Here is a 15,000-nt window from a genome sequence, read left to right on the forward strand (position 1 = left end):
GCAGTGCTAGAGGCGTCACTACAGACCCTGGTTCGATTCCAGGCTGTATCACAGCGATATAAGGCAAGGCAGTGCTAGAGGCGTCACTACAGACCCTGGTTCGATTCCAGGCTGTATCACAGCGGTATAAGGCAAAACCTTGTGATGGTGTATATTAAATAGATTTATTTAAATGTATTTTTATTTTTTATGTAGATGTTTGAAAGGCATCAGCGGCTTGTAGACCCGGAGATGATAAACATGTTAACAAGGCAGTCAATTACCGTGAGATCTGTTGTATTCAAGACACGGTTACCTACAACTACAAACATAGGTATGTTTTTGGGTTATTACATTTTTTTTCTTCTAAACAACCCACAATGCACTATTTCTCAACGTCATATGGAGAATCTACTCTGTGCTACCGAGCTCGTATGCTAGCTCGGTAGCTGGCACAAGCTCTTCACGGAAATTAATGCTGTGTCATCTAGTGGGAACCCATTAGCATGGCAGGTGTAACAGTATAGCTTCCTTCCCTCTCCTCGCCCCTACCTGGGCTCGAACCAGGGACCCTCTGCACACATCAACAACTGCCTCCCACAAAGCATCGTTACCTATCGCTCCACAAAAGCCGCGCCTCTTGTAAAGCAAGGGAAACAACTACTCCAAGTCTCAGAGCGAGGGACGTCACCGATTGAAACGCTATTAGCGCGCACCCCGCTAACTAGCTAGCCATTTCATACTGGTTACACCAGCACCACCGCTAACTAGCTAGCCGTTTCACACTGGTTACACCAGCACCCCGCTAACTAGCTAGCCGTTTCACACTGGTTACACCAGCACCCCGCTAACTAGCTAGCCGTTTCACACTGGTTACACCAGCACCACCGCTAACTAGCTAGCCGTTTCACACTGGTTACACCAGCACCACCGCTAACTAGCTAGCCATTTCACACTGGTTACACCAGCACCACCGCTAACTAGCTAGCCATTTCACACTGGTTACACAGGCTCTGGTGCTTTCTTGCTGTGGGCTCCAAAAAAAAAACAGCCATCAATCTGTAAGTCTCTGCTCTCTCTTTGCTTTTGATCTGCGGTTTTAGTTGTATTGTGTTAGTTGTGTTCTAGACGGTGGTTGGCTAAGCCTGGCTAGGCTAATAGCTATTTGGCTAAATAGCTAATGTTAGCTGGCTGGCTAGGCTACTAGCTATTTGGCTAAATAGTTTGTGTTAGCTGGCTGGCTAGGCTAATAGCTATTTGGCTAAATAGCTAATGTTAGCTGGCTGGCTAGGCTAATAGCTATTTGGCTAAATAGTTTGTGTTAGCTGGCTGGCTAGGCTAATAGCTATTTGGCTAAATAGTTAATGTTAGCTGCCTGGCTAGGCTAATAGCTATCTGGCTAAATAGTTAATGTTAGCTGCCTGGCTAGGCTAATAGCTATTTGGCTAAATAGTTCATTGGAAGCATCACTTGAGTGGGTTCAGTCACTGACGTGATCTTCCTGTCTGGGTTGGCGCCCCCCCTTGGGTTGTGCCGTGGCGGAGATCTTTGTGGGCTATACTCAGCCTTGTCTCAGGATGGTAAGTTGGTGGTTGAAGATATCCCTCTAGTGGTGTGGGGGCTGTGCTTTGGCAAAGTGAGTGGGGTTATATCCTTCCTGTTTGGCCCTGTCCGGGGGTGTCATCGGATGGGGCCACAGTGTCTCCTGACCCCTCCTGTCTCAGCCTCCAGTATTTATGCTGCAGTAGTTTATGTGTCGGGGGGCTAGGGTCAGTTTGTTATATCGGGAGTACTTCTCCTGGTAGCAACTGGATGTAAATCGAGGTGTAACTTTGCATTGAGACTTTTGATGAGTACACTAATGTAAATCCATATGTGGTGACGTTTATGCAACCTACCCTTTAACATTGATGAGGTTGCCTTTAATTCCAATTAACATAACGAGTGATGATCAGAACACTAGCGATATAATTCACTGGGTCATTCAGCCGGAAGGAATTGCCATATCTACTGTAGGGTGTGTGTGTGTGTGTGTGTGTGTGTGTGTGTGTGTGTCAGAGAAACTCACCTTTCACTCTGTCTATTTTATTCATTAATATTTGTCTTTCAGTAACATCTCTATCGACAGTTAGACGGTCTGGTGAGCTGGATGTTGTAGAGCTGGGCTGTGAGGACTGCTGGGACAACAGAGGTGTGTGTATGTCGTCGACAGAAGGAGATGGGGAAGGACTGTCACACACACGCTCCTAGACAGCGAGAGAGAGTGAGCGCAAGAGAGAGAGAGTGAGAGCGAGAGAGAACAAGAGAGAGCGAGAGAGAGTGAGAGAGAGTGAGAGCGAGAGAGAGAGCAAGAGAGAGTGAGAGTGAGAGAGAGAGAGAAAGAGCAAGAGAACAAGAGAGAGTGAGAGCGAGAGAGAGAGAGAGAGAAAGCGAGAGAGAGTGAGAGCGAGACCAAGAGAGAGTGAGAGCGAGAGAGAGAGAGAGAGCAAGAGAGTGAGAGCGAGAGAGAGTGAGAGCGAGAGAGAGCAAGAGAGAGTGAGAGCGAGAGAGCAAGAGAGAGTGAGAGCAAGAGAGAGCGAGAGAGAGCAAGAGAGAGCAAGAGAGAGCGAGAGCAAGAGAGAGCGAGAGAGAGCAAGAGAGAGCAAGAGAGAGCGAGAGAGCGAGAGAGAGAAAGAGAGCAAGAGAGAGTGAGAGCGAGAGCAAGAGAGTGAGAGCGAGAGAGCGAGAGAGAGCAAGAGAGAGTGAGAGCGAGAGCAAGAGAGAGTGAGAGCGAGAGAGAGCAAGAGAGAGTGAGAGCGAGAGAGCAAGAGAGAGTGAGAGCGAGAGAGAACGAGAGAGCAAGAGAGCGAGAGAGAGAGCGAGCAAGAGAGCGAGATAGAGCAGAGACAGAGAGAGACACAGAGACAGAGAGCAAGACAGAGACAGAAACACACAGAGAAAAGAGAGACAAAGAGAGACACAGAGACAGAGAGCAAGACAGAGACAGAGAAAAGAGAGACAAAGAGACCGAGAGTTAAGTAAAGTAGTTCTATTAACTGCAAATGTATATAATGTACACTCATATAACAGAAGGGTTTTGATGAGGTGTGTGTGAGTGTGTGTGTACCTTGACGATGGGGGCCTGGTGTGTGTATGTGAGCATCTGCGCGGCGGCCGCCATGTTAGCGATGGTGTTGAGGTGGTTCATCTGCGACATCGCCATGGCAACCGACGCCGGGGGCACCCGGACAGGAAGTAAGGGGTGGGTCATCATCACGAAGGGGAGGTCCTGGAGACCTGGAGAGAGGACAATAACACTGTGATAACAACATGACTGATGAAATCATCTCTCTCTGTCTGGAACGAGGTGTTGACAAATGAATTAATTTATTAGAGTGCTATTGGTTAATCCATCTACTGGAGAGCTATTGAGAATGAGAGCAAAGAAACAGATTTAATGGAAAGAGGGAAAACAACAGCAGAGGAGGAGCGAGGAGAGGAAGGGAGGAGCAAGGAGAGGAGTGGGGGTGGAGGGGAGGGGAGGAGGAGAAGAGAGGAGGATAGGAAAGAAGAGGAGGAGAGGAGGGGAGGGGAGAGCAGAGGAGGAGAGAGGAGAGAGGAGAGGAGGCGAGGGGGTGGAGGAGAGAGGAGAGGAGAGGAGAGAGGAGAGAGGGGTGGAGGAGCGAGGAGAGGAGGGAAGGGGGTGGAGGAGAGAGGAGAGGAGTAGGAGAGAGAAGAGTAGAAGAGAGGTGGAATGAGGAGAGGAGGGGAAGAGGGGTGGAGGAGTGAGGAGAGGTGAAGGAGAGAGAAGGAATGGTGGAATGAGTAGAGGAGTGAGGAGAGGGGGGGAAGAGGGGAGGAGAGAGGAGATGGGGAAGAGAGAGGACGGGTGGAGGAAAGAGGTGGAGGGGAGGAGAGGCGGGGACGGTTCGGGAAGAGAGGAGAGGGGAGAAATATATGATGTCTCTCCATGTTGTAATCACAGTTGATATGTCTCTCCTTGTTGTAATCACAGTTGATATGTCTCTCCATGTTGTAATCAGTTGATATGTCTCTCCATGTTGTAATCAGTTGATATGTCTCTCCATGTTGTAATCACAGTTGATATGTCTCTCCATGTTGTAATCAGTTGATATGTCTCTCCATGTTGTAATCAGTTGATATGTCTCTCCATGTTATAATCACAGTTGATATGTCTCTCCATGTTGTAATCACAGTTGATATGTCTCTCCATGTTGTAATCACAGTTGATATGTCTCTCCATGTTGTAATCAGTTGATATGTCTCTCCATGTTGTAATCAGTTGATATGTCTCTCCATGTTGTAATCACAGTTGATATGTCTCTCCATGTTGTAATCAGTTGATATGTCTCTCCATGTTGTAATCACAGTTGATATGTCTCTTCATGTTATAATCACAGTTGATATGTCTCTCCATGTTGTAATCAGTTGATATGTCTCTCCATGTTGTAATCAGTTGATATGTCTCTCCACGTTGTAATCAGTTGATATGTCTCTCCATGTTGTAATCACAGTTGATATGTCTCTCCATGTTGTAATCAGTTGATATGTCTCTCCATGTTGTAATCAGTTGATATGTCTCTCCATGTTGTAATCAGTTGATATGTCTCTCCGTGTTGTAATCACAGTTGATATTTCTCTCCATGTTGTAATCACAGTTGATATGTCTCTCCATGTTGTAATCACAGTTGATATGTCTCTCCATGTTGTAATCAGTTGATATGTCTCTCCATGTTGTAATCACAGTTGATATGTCTCTCCATGTTGTAATCAGTTGATATGTCTCTCCATGTTGTAATCAGTTGATATGTCTCTCCATGTTGTAATCAGTTGATATGTCTCTCCATGTTGTAATCACAGTTGATATGTCTCTCCATGTTGTAATCAGTTGATATGTCTCTCCATGTTGTAATCAGTTGATATGTCTCTCCATGTTGTAATCAGTTGATATGTCTCTCCATGTTGTAATCACAGTTGATATGTCTCTCCATGTTGTAATCACAGTTGATATGTCTCATGTTATAATCACAGTTGATATGTCTCTCCATGTTGTAATCAGTTGATATGTCTCTCCATGTTGTAATCAGTTGATATGTCTCTCCATGTTGTAATCACAGTTGATATGTCTCTCCATGTTGTAATCAGTTGATATGTCTCTCCATGTTGTAATCAGTTGATATGTCTCTCCATGTTGTAATCACAGTTGATATGTCTCTCCATGTTGTAATCACAGTTGATATGTCTCTCCATGTTGTAATCAGTTGATATGTCTCTCCATGTTGTAATCACAGTTGATATGTCTCTCCATGTTGTAATCACAGTTGATATGTCTCTCCATGTTGTAATCACAGTTGATATGTCTCTCCATGTTGTAATCAGTTGATATGTCTCTCCATGTTGTAATCAGTTGATATGTCTCTCCATGTTGTAATCAGTTGATATGTCTCTCCATGTTGTAATCACAGTTGATATGTTTCTCCATGTTGTAATCAGTTGATATGTCTCTCCATGTTGTAATCACAGTTGATATGTCTCTCCATGTTGTAATCAGTTGATATGTCTCTCCATGTTGTAATCAGTTGATATGTCTCTCCATGTTGTAATCACAGTTGATATGTCTCTCCATGTTGTAATCACAGTTGATATGTCTCTCCATGTTGTAATCACAGTTGATATGTCTCTCCATGTTGTAATCACAGTTGATATGTCTCTCCATGTTGTAATCAGTTGATATGTCTCTCCATGTTGTAATCAGTTGATATGTCTCTCTATGTTGTAATCACAGTTGATATGTCTCTCCATGTTGTAATCACAGTTGATATGTCTCTCCATGTTGTAATCACAGTTGATATGTCTCTCCATGTTGTAATCAGTTGATATGTCTCTCCATGTTGTAATCAGTTGATATGTCTCTCCATGTTGTAATCACAGTTGATATGTCTCTCCATGTTGTAATCAGTTGATATGTCTCTCCATGTTGTAATCAGTTGATATGTCTCTCCATGTTGTAATCAGTTGATATGTCTCTCCATGTTGTAATCACAGTTGATATGTCTCTCCATGTTGTAATCACAGTTGATATGTCTCTCCATGTTGTAATCACAGTTGATATGTCTCTTCATGTTGTAATCACAGTTGATATGTCTCTCCATGTTGTAATCAGTTGATATGTCTCTCCATGTTGTATTCAGTTGATATGTCTCTCCATGTTGTAATCAGTTGATATGTCTCTCCATGTTGTAATCACAGTTGATATGTCTCTCCATGTTGTAATCAGTTGATATGTCTCTCCATGTTGTAATCACAGTTGATATGTCTCTCCATGTTGTAATCAGTTGATATGTCTCTCCATGTTGTAATCAGTTGATATGTCTCTCCATGTTGTAATCACAGTTGATATGTCTCTCAATGTTGTAATCACAGTTGATATGTCTCTCCATGTTGTAATCACAGTTGATATGTCTCTTCATGTTATAATCACAGTTGATATGTCTCTCCATGTTGTAATCAGTTGATATGTCTCTCCATGTTGTAATCAGTTGATATGTCTCTCCATGTTGTAATCACAGTTGATATGTCTCTCCATGTTGTAATCAGTTGATATGTCTCTCCATGTTGTAATCAGTTGATATGTCTCTCCATGTTGTAATCACAGTTGATATGTCTCTCCATGTTGTAATCAGTTGATATGTCTCTCCATGTTGTAATCACAGTTGATATGTCTCTCCATGTTGTAATCACAGTTGATATGTCTCTCCATGTTGTAATCACAGTTGATATGTCTCTCCATGTTGTAATCAGTTGATATGTCTCTCCATGTTGTAATCAGTTGATATGTCTCTCCATGTTGTAATCAGTTGATATGTCTCTTCATGTTATAATCACAGTTGATATGTCTCTCCATGTTGTAATCACAGTTGATATGTCTCTCCATGTTGTAATCACAGTTGATATGTCTCTCCATGTTGTAATCACAGTTGATATGTCTCTTCATGTTATAATCACAGTTGATATGTCTCTCCATGTTGTAATCAGTTGATATGTCTCTCCATGTTGTAATCAGTTGATATGTCTCTCCATGTTGTAATCAGTTGATATGTCTCTCCATGTTGTAATCACAGTTGATATGTCTCTCCATGTTGTAATCAGTTGATATGTCTCTCCATGTTGTAATCAGTTGATATGTCTCTCCATGTTGTAATCACAGTTGATATGTCTCTCCATGTTGTAATCACAGTTGATATGTCTCTCCATGTTGTAATCAGTTGATATGTCTCTCCATGTTGTAATCACAGTTGATATGTCTCTTCATGTTATAATCACAGTTGATATGTCTCTCCATGTTGTAATCACAGTTGATATGTCTCTCCATGTTGTAATCAGTTGATATGTCTCTCCACGTTGTAATCACAGTTGATATGTCTCTTCATGTTATAATCACAGTTGATATGTCTCTCCATGTTGTAATCACAGTTGATATGTCTCTCCATGTTGTAATCACAGTTGATATGTCTCTCCATGTTGTAATCAGTTGATATGTCTCTCCCATGTTGTAATCACAGTTGATATGTCTCTCCATGTTGTAATCAGTTGATATGTCTCTCCATGTTGTAATCACAGTTGATATGTCTCTCCATGTTGTAATCAGTTGATATGTCTCTCCATGTTGTAATCACAGTTGATATGTCTCTTCATGTTATAATCACAGTTGATATGTCTCTCCATGTTGTAATCACAGTTGATATGTCTCTCCATGTTGTAATCAGTTGATATGTCTCTCCATGTTGTGATCACAGTTGATATGTCTCTCCATGTTGTAATCACAGTTGATATGTCTCTCCATGTTGTAATCAGTTGATATGTCTCTCCATGTTGTAATCACAGTTGATATGTCTCTCCATGTTGTAATCAGTTGATATGTCTCTCCATGTTGTAATCAGTTGATATGTCTCTCCATGTTGTAATCACAGTTGATATGTCTTTCCATGTTGTAATCAGTTGATATGTCTCTCCATGTTGTAATCAGTTGATATGTCTCTCCATGTTGTAATCAGTTGATATGTCTCTCCATGTTGTAATCACAGTTGATATGTCTCTCCATGTTGTAATCAGTTGATATGTCTCTCCATGTTGTAATCAGTTGATATGTCTCTCCATGTTGTAATCACAGTTGATATGTCTCTCCATGTTGTAATCAGTTGATATGTCTCTCCATGTTGTAATCAGTTGATATGTCTCTCCATGTTGTAATCAGTTGATATGTCTCTCCATGTTGTAATCAGTTGATATGTCTCTCCATGTTGTAATCACAGTTGATATGTCTCTCCATGTTGTAATCACAGTTGATATGTCTCTCCATGTTGTAATCAGTTGATATGTCTCTCCATGTTGTAATCACAGTTGATATGTCTCTCCATGTTGTAATCACAGTTGATATGTCTCTCCATGTTGTAATCACAGTTGATATGTCTCTCCATGTTGTAATCAGTTGATATGTCTCTCCATGTTGTAATCAGTTGATATGTCTCTCCATGTTGTAATCACAGTTGATATGTCTCTCCATGTTGTAATCACAGTTGATATGTCTCTCCATGTTGTAATCAGTTGATATGTCTCTCCATGTTGTAATCACAGTTGATATGTCTCTCCATGTTGTAATCACAGTTGATATGTCTCTCCATGTTGTAATCAGTTGATATGTCTCTCCATGTTGTAATCAGTTGATATGTCTCTCCATGTTGTAATCACAGTTGATATGTCTCTCCATGTTGTAATCACAGTTGATATGTCTCTCCATGTTGTAATCACAGTTGATATGTCTCTCCATGTTGTAATCAGTTGATATGTCTCTCCATGTTGTAATCACAGTTGATATGTCTCTCCATGTTGTAATCACAGTTGATATGTCTCTCCATGTTGTAATCACAGTTGATATGTCTCTCCATGTTGTAATCAGTTGATATGTCTCTCCATGTTGTAATCACAGTTGATATGTCTCTCCATGTTGTAATCAGTTGATATGTCTCTCCATGTTGTAATCACAGTTGATATGTCTCTCCATGTTGTAATCACAGTTGATATGTCTCTCCATGTTGTAATCACAGTTGATATGTCTCTCCATGTTGTAATCAGTTGATATGTCTCTCCATGTTGTAATCAGTTGATATGTCTCTCCATGTTGTAATCAGTTGATATGTCTCTCCATGTTGTAATCACAGTTGATATGTCTCTCCATGTTGTAATCACAGTTGATATGTCTCTCCATGTTGTAATCACAGTTGATATGTCTCTCCATGTTGTAATCACAGTTGATATGTCTCTCCATGTTGTAATCAGTTGATATGTCTCTCCATGTTGTAATCAGTTGATATGTCTCTCCATGTTGTAATCAGTTGATATGTCTCTCCATGTTGTAATCACAGTTGATATGTCTCTCCATGTTGTAATCAGTTGATATGTCTCTCCATGTTGTAATCACAGTTGATATGTCTCTCCATGTTGTAATCACAGTTGATATGTCTCTCCATGTTGTAATCACAGTTGATATGTCTCTCCATGTTGTAATCAGTTGATATGTCTCTCCATGTTGTAATCACAGTTGTTTAGACCAATGAGACAGAACAAGAAAACAACATGGAGGAGGAGAGAAGGACATTATCCCTCTCTAAATGTAGTACTCACAGTGAAAACAACATGGAGGAGGAGAGAAGGACATTATCCCTCTCTAAATGTAGTACTCACAGTGAAAACAACATGGAGGAGGAGATAAGGACATTATCCCTCTCTAAATGTAGTACTCACAGTGAAAACAACATGGAGGAGGAGAGAAGGACATTATCCCTCTCTAAATGTAGTACTCACAGTGAAAACAACATGGAGGAGGAGAGAAGGACATTATCCCTCTCTAAATGTAGTACTCACAGTGAAACAACATGGAGAGAAGATAAATATATACAGTATATTCCTTTAGTACTCACAGTGAAACAACATGGAGAGAAGATAAATATATACAGTATATTCCTTTAGTACTCACAGTGAAACAACATGGAGAAAATATAAATATATACAGTATATTCCTTTAGTACTCACAGTGAAACAACATGGAGAGAAGATAAATATATACAGTATATTCCTTTAGTACTCACAGTGAAACAACATGGAGAGAAGATAAATATATACAGTATTTTCCTTTAGTACTCACAGTGAAACAACATGGAGAGAAGATAAATATATACAGTATATTCCTTTAGTACTCACAGTGAAACAACATGGAGAGAAGATAAATATATACAGTATATTCCTTTAGTACTCACAGTGAAACAACATGGAGAAAATATAAATATATACAGTATATTCCTTTAGTACTCACGGTTGGCCAGTAGTTGTTTCTGTAGTGAGTTCACCTGGTTGTTAAGACTCTGTTGTCCCCCCATCCCTATTCTGCCCACCCCACCACCTCCAGACAGGGGCGACACCAGCCTCTCCTTATCCCAGGAACACTCACTCCCTCCTGGGGAGGAAAACAGAAACACGGGGGGGGGGGGGACTTCCATGAACCAGATACTACAGGAGACCGCCAGCTCGTTCAGTTACATTGTTTCTCATCCTGATGTGAAATACGGGCATAACTTTGATCTTTAACAATGCAAACACTTGACTTAAAGCATTCAGGTATAACGAACCCTCATAGCAGTGCCTCAACCCTCATAGTGACTCAACCCTCATAGTGACTCAACCCTCATAGTGACTCAACCCTCACAGCTGTGACTCAGCCCTCACAGTGACTCAGCCCTCATAGCAGTGACTCAACCCTCATAGTGACTCATCCCTCATAGTGACTCAACCCTCACAGCAGTGACTCATCCCTCACAGCTGTGACTCAGCCCTCACAGTGCCTCAACCCTCATAGTGCCTCAACTCTCACAGCAGTGACTCAGCCCTCATAGTGCCTCATCCCTCATAGTGACTCAACTCTCACAGCAGTGACTCAGCCCTCATAGTGCCTCATCCCTCATAGTGACTCAACCCTCACAGCAGTGACTCAATTCTCACAGCAGTGACTCAGCCCTCACAGCAATGACTAAACCCTCACAGCAGTACCTCAACTCTCACAGCAGTGACTCAACCCTCATTTCCCACATTTTGTTACGTTACAGCCTTTTTATAAAATTTATTAAATATTTGATTTCCCTCAGCAATCGACAAACAATACCTTAATAATTACTAATTACTTAATACTTTACTTTACTTAAAATAATGTTTTGGCTTTGTCATTATGGGGTATTGTGATGTCATTATGGGGTATTGTGATGTCCTTATGGGGTATTGTGATGTCATTATGGGGTATTGTACAGTCATTACGGGGTATTGTATAGTCATTACGGGGTATTGTATAGTCATTACGGGGTATTGTGATGTCTTTACGGGGCATTGTGATGTCTTTACGGGGTATTGTGATGTCATTACGGTGTATTGTGATGTCATTATGGGGTATTGTGATGTCATTACGGTGTATTGTGATGTCATTATGGGGTATTGTGATGTCTTTACGGGGTATTGTGATGTCATTACGGTGTATTGTGATGTCATTATGGGGTATTGTGATGTCATTATGGTGTATTGTGATGTCATTACGGGGCATTGTGATGTCATTACGGTGTATTGTGATGTCATTACGGTGTATTGTGATGTCATTACGGGGTATTGTGATGTCATTACGGTGTATTGTGATGTCATTACGGGGTATTGTGATGTCATTACGGGGTATTGTGATGTCATTACGGGGTATTGTGATGTCATTACGGGGCATTGTGATGTCTTTATGGGGTATTGTGATGTCATTACGGTGTATTGTGATGTCATTACGGTGTATTGTGATGTCATTACGGGGTATTGTGATGTCATTACGGTGTATTGTGATGTCATTACGGAGTATTGTGATGTCATTACGGTGTATTGTGATGTCATTACGGGGCATTGTGATGTCTTTATGGGGTATTGTGATGTCATTACGGTGTATTGTGATGTCATTACGGGGCATTGTGATGTCATTACGGTGTATTGTCATGCCATTATGGGGTGTTGTGATGTCATTATGGGGCATTGTGATGTCATTATGGGGTATTGTGATGTCATTACGGGGTATTGTGATGTCATTACGGGGTATTGTGTGTAGACTGATGAGGGGAAAAAATATTTGATCAATTTTAGAATAAGTAACTAATAAGTATCAAAATGTGGGAAAAGTCAAGGGGTCTGAAAACTTTCAGAATGCACTGTAGATTCATTGACTAAGAAGTTGACTGAACCCCTAGAATCATTCTAGATTCATTCACCAGGAAGTTGACTGAACCCATCAATTCATTCACCAGGAAGTTGACTGAACCCCTAGATTAATTCACTAGGAAGTTGACTGAACCCCTAGATTCATTCACCAGGAAGTTGACTGAACCCCTAGATTAATTCACAAGGGAGTTGATTGAACCCCTAGATTAATTCACTAGGAAGTTGACTGAACCCCGAGAGTCATTCACTAAGAAGTTGACCGAACCCCTAGATTCATTCACTAGGAAGTTGACTGAACCCCTAGATTAATTCACTAGGAAGTTGACTGAACTCCTAGATTCATTCACCAGGAAGTTGACTGAACCCCTAGATTCATTCATTAGGGAGTTGACTGAACCCCTAGATTCATTCACTAAGAAGTTGACCGAACCCCTAGATTCATTCACTAGGAAGTTGACTGAACCCCTAGATTAATTCACTAGGAAGTTGACTGAACTCCTAGATTCATTCACTAGGAAGTTGACTGAACCCCTAGATTCATTCACTAGGAAGTTGACTGAACTCCTAGATTCATTCACCAGGAAGTTGACTGAACCCCTAGATTCACTAGGAAGTTGACTGAACCCCTAGATTAATTCACTAGGAAGTTGACTGAACTCCTAGATTCATTCACCAGGAAGTTGACTGAACCCCTAGATTCATTCACCAGGAAGTTGACTGAACCCCTAGATTCATTCACCAGGAAGTTGACTGAACCCCTAGATTCATTCACCAGGAAGTTGACTGAACCCCGAGAGTCATTCACTAGGAAGTTGACTGAACCCCTAGATTCATTCACTAGGAAGTTGACTGAACCCCGAGATTCATTTTTCCTGTTCTGTCATTATTCTCATTATTTTGTGTTTGTGATCCCTTCATTCTCTAACTGGGATATTGTGAGGAGTCCATGTCCATGCCTGGACTGTATCGGAGAGGATGGGCTGACAACAATAACAACACAATTTATTTGGTGAGAAAAAAATGTGTCTGTTGAATAACATAATGTGTTGAGTGAAATGTAACTGAAGGAGAACAAGAGAGAGTGAAAAGGATAGGTTGAATAACAAGACAGTAACACTAAGCAAAGAAGACAGAGAGAGAGAGAAAGAGAGAGAGAGAGAGAGATAGAGAGAAAGCGTGAGTGAGAGCGTGAGAGAGAGAGAGAGAGAGAGCGTGAGAGAGAGCATGAGAGAAAGTGTGAGAGAGAGAGCGAGAGAAAGAGAAAGAGAGAGAGAGCAAGAGAGAGAGAAAGAGAGAGAGAGCAAGAGAGAGAGAGAGAGAGAAAGAGCGTGAGAGAGAGCGTGAGAGAGAGAGAGAGAGAGAGAGAACATCTGTAGGGCCCTCTTCATCTTCCCTCGTTCTTCACTTGTTTAAGCAGCAGAGGGGATGAGACCCAGGGTGAGACCCGGGATGGGACCCGGGGTGAGACCCGGGATGGGACCTGGGGTGAGACCCGGGATGAGACCCGGGGTGAGACCCAGGATGAGACCCGGGATGAGACCCGGGGTGAGACCCGGGATGGGACCCGTGGTGAGACCCAGGATGAGACCCGGGGTGAGACCCAGGATGGGACCCGGGGTGAGACCCAGGATGAGACCCGGGGTGAGACCCAGGATGGGACCCGGGGTGAGACCCAGCTGTCAGTTACAGCTTTCTTTCACACACAAGTAGATAACACACCGTTCAGAAAGACTGAATAACACACTGTTCAGAAAGACTGAATAACACACTGTTCAGAAAGACTGAATAACACACTGTTCAGAAAGACTGAATATCACACTGTTCAGAAAGACTGAATAACACACTGTTCAGAAAGACTGTAAACACCGTTCAGAAAGACTGAATAAACACACTGTTCAGAAAGACTGTAAACACTGTTCAGAAAGACTGAATATCACACTGTTCAGAAAGACTGTAAACACTGTTCAGAAAGACTGAATAACACACTGTTCAGAAAGACTGTAAACACTGTTCAGAAAGACTGAATATCACACTGTTCAGAAAGACTGTAAACACTGTTCAGAAAGACTGAATATCACACTGTTCAGAAAGACTGTAAACACTGTTCAGAAAGACTGAATAACACACTGTGCAGAAAGACTGTAAACACTGTTCAGAAAGACTGTAAACACTGTTCAGAAAGACTGAATAACACACTGTGCAGAAAGACTGTAAACACTGTTCAGAAAGACTGTAAACACCGTTCAGAAAGACTGTAAACACTGTTCAGAAAGACTGAATATCACACTGTTCAGAAAGACTGAATAACACACTGTGCAGAAAGACTGTAAACACTGTTCAGAAAGACTGTAAACACTGTTCAGAAAGACTGTAAACACTGTTCAGAAAGACTAAATATCACACTGTTCAGAAAGACTGTAAACACTGTTCAGAAAGACTGAATATCACACTGTTCAGAAAGACTGTAAACACTGTTCAGAAAGACTGAATATCACACTGTTCAGAAAGACTGTAAACACTGTTCAGAAAGACTGTAAACACTGTTCAGAAAGACTGAATAACACACTGTTCAGAAAGACTGAATAACACACTGTTCAGAAAGACTGAATAACACACTGTTCAGAAAGACTGAATAACACACTGTTCAGAAAGACTGAATAACACACTGTTCAGAAAGACTGAATAACACACCGTTCAGAAAGACTGAATAACACACCGTTCAGAAAGACTGAATAA

At 41.6% G+C, this 15,000-nt stretch overlaps 1 protein-coding gene across 5 annotated transcripts in view; it reads right to left on the minus strand.

Annotated features, from left to right (window-relative positions):
- Positions 1-15,000, minus strand: part of LOC110532858 (dachshund homolog 2-like) — a 74,335-nt gene that overhangs the window by 8,093 nt on the left and 51,242 nt on the right. For 4 of the 5 annotated variants that reach the window (XM_036958345.1, XM_036958344.1, XM_036958343.1 and 1 more), the window contains exons 3-5: positions 10,349-10,489; positions 3,086-3,255; positions 2,048-2,225 (exon numbers count right to left, since the gene is read on the minus strand). In XM_036958345.1, coding sequence (XP_036814240.1) covers positions 2,048-2,225; positions 3,086-3,255; positions 10,349-10,489 — 489 coding nt within the window. The remainder of the gene's footprint in view (positions 1-2,047; positions 2,226-3,085; positions 3,256-10,348; positions 10,490-15,000) is intronic. The other variant, XM_036958346.1, reaches the window with a different exon arrangement.

Source organism: Oncorhynchus mykiss, chromosome 21 (assembly GCF_013265735.2).
Source record: "Oncorhynchus mykiss isolate Arlee chromosome 21, USDA_OmykA_1.1, whole genome shotgun sequence".
In the NCBI taxonomy this organism is placed as follows: Eukaryota; Metazoa; Chordata; class Actinopteri; order Salmoniformes; family Salmonidae; genus Oncorhynchus; species Oncorhynchus mykiss.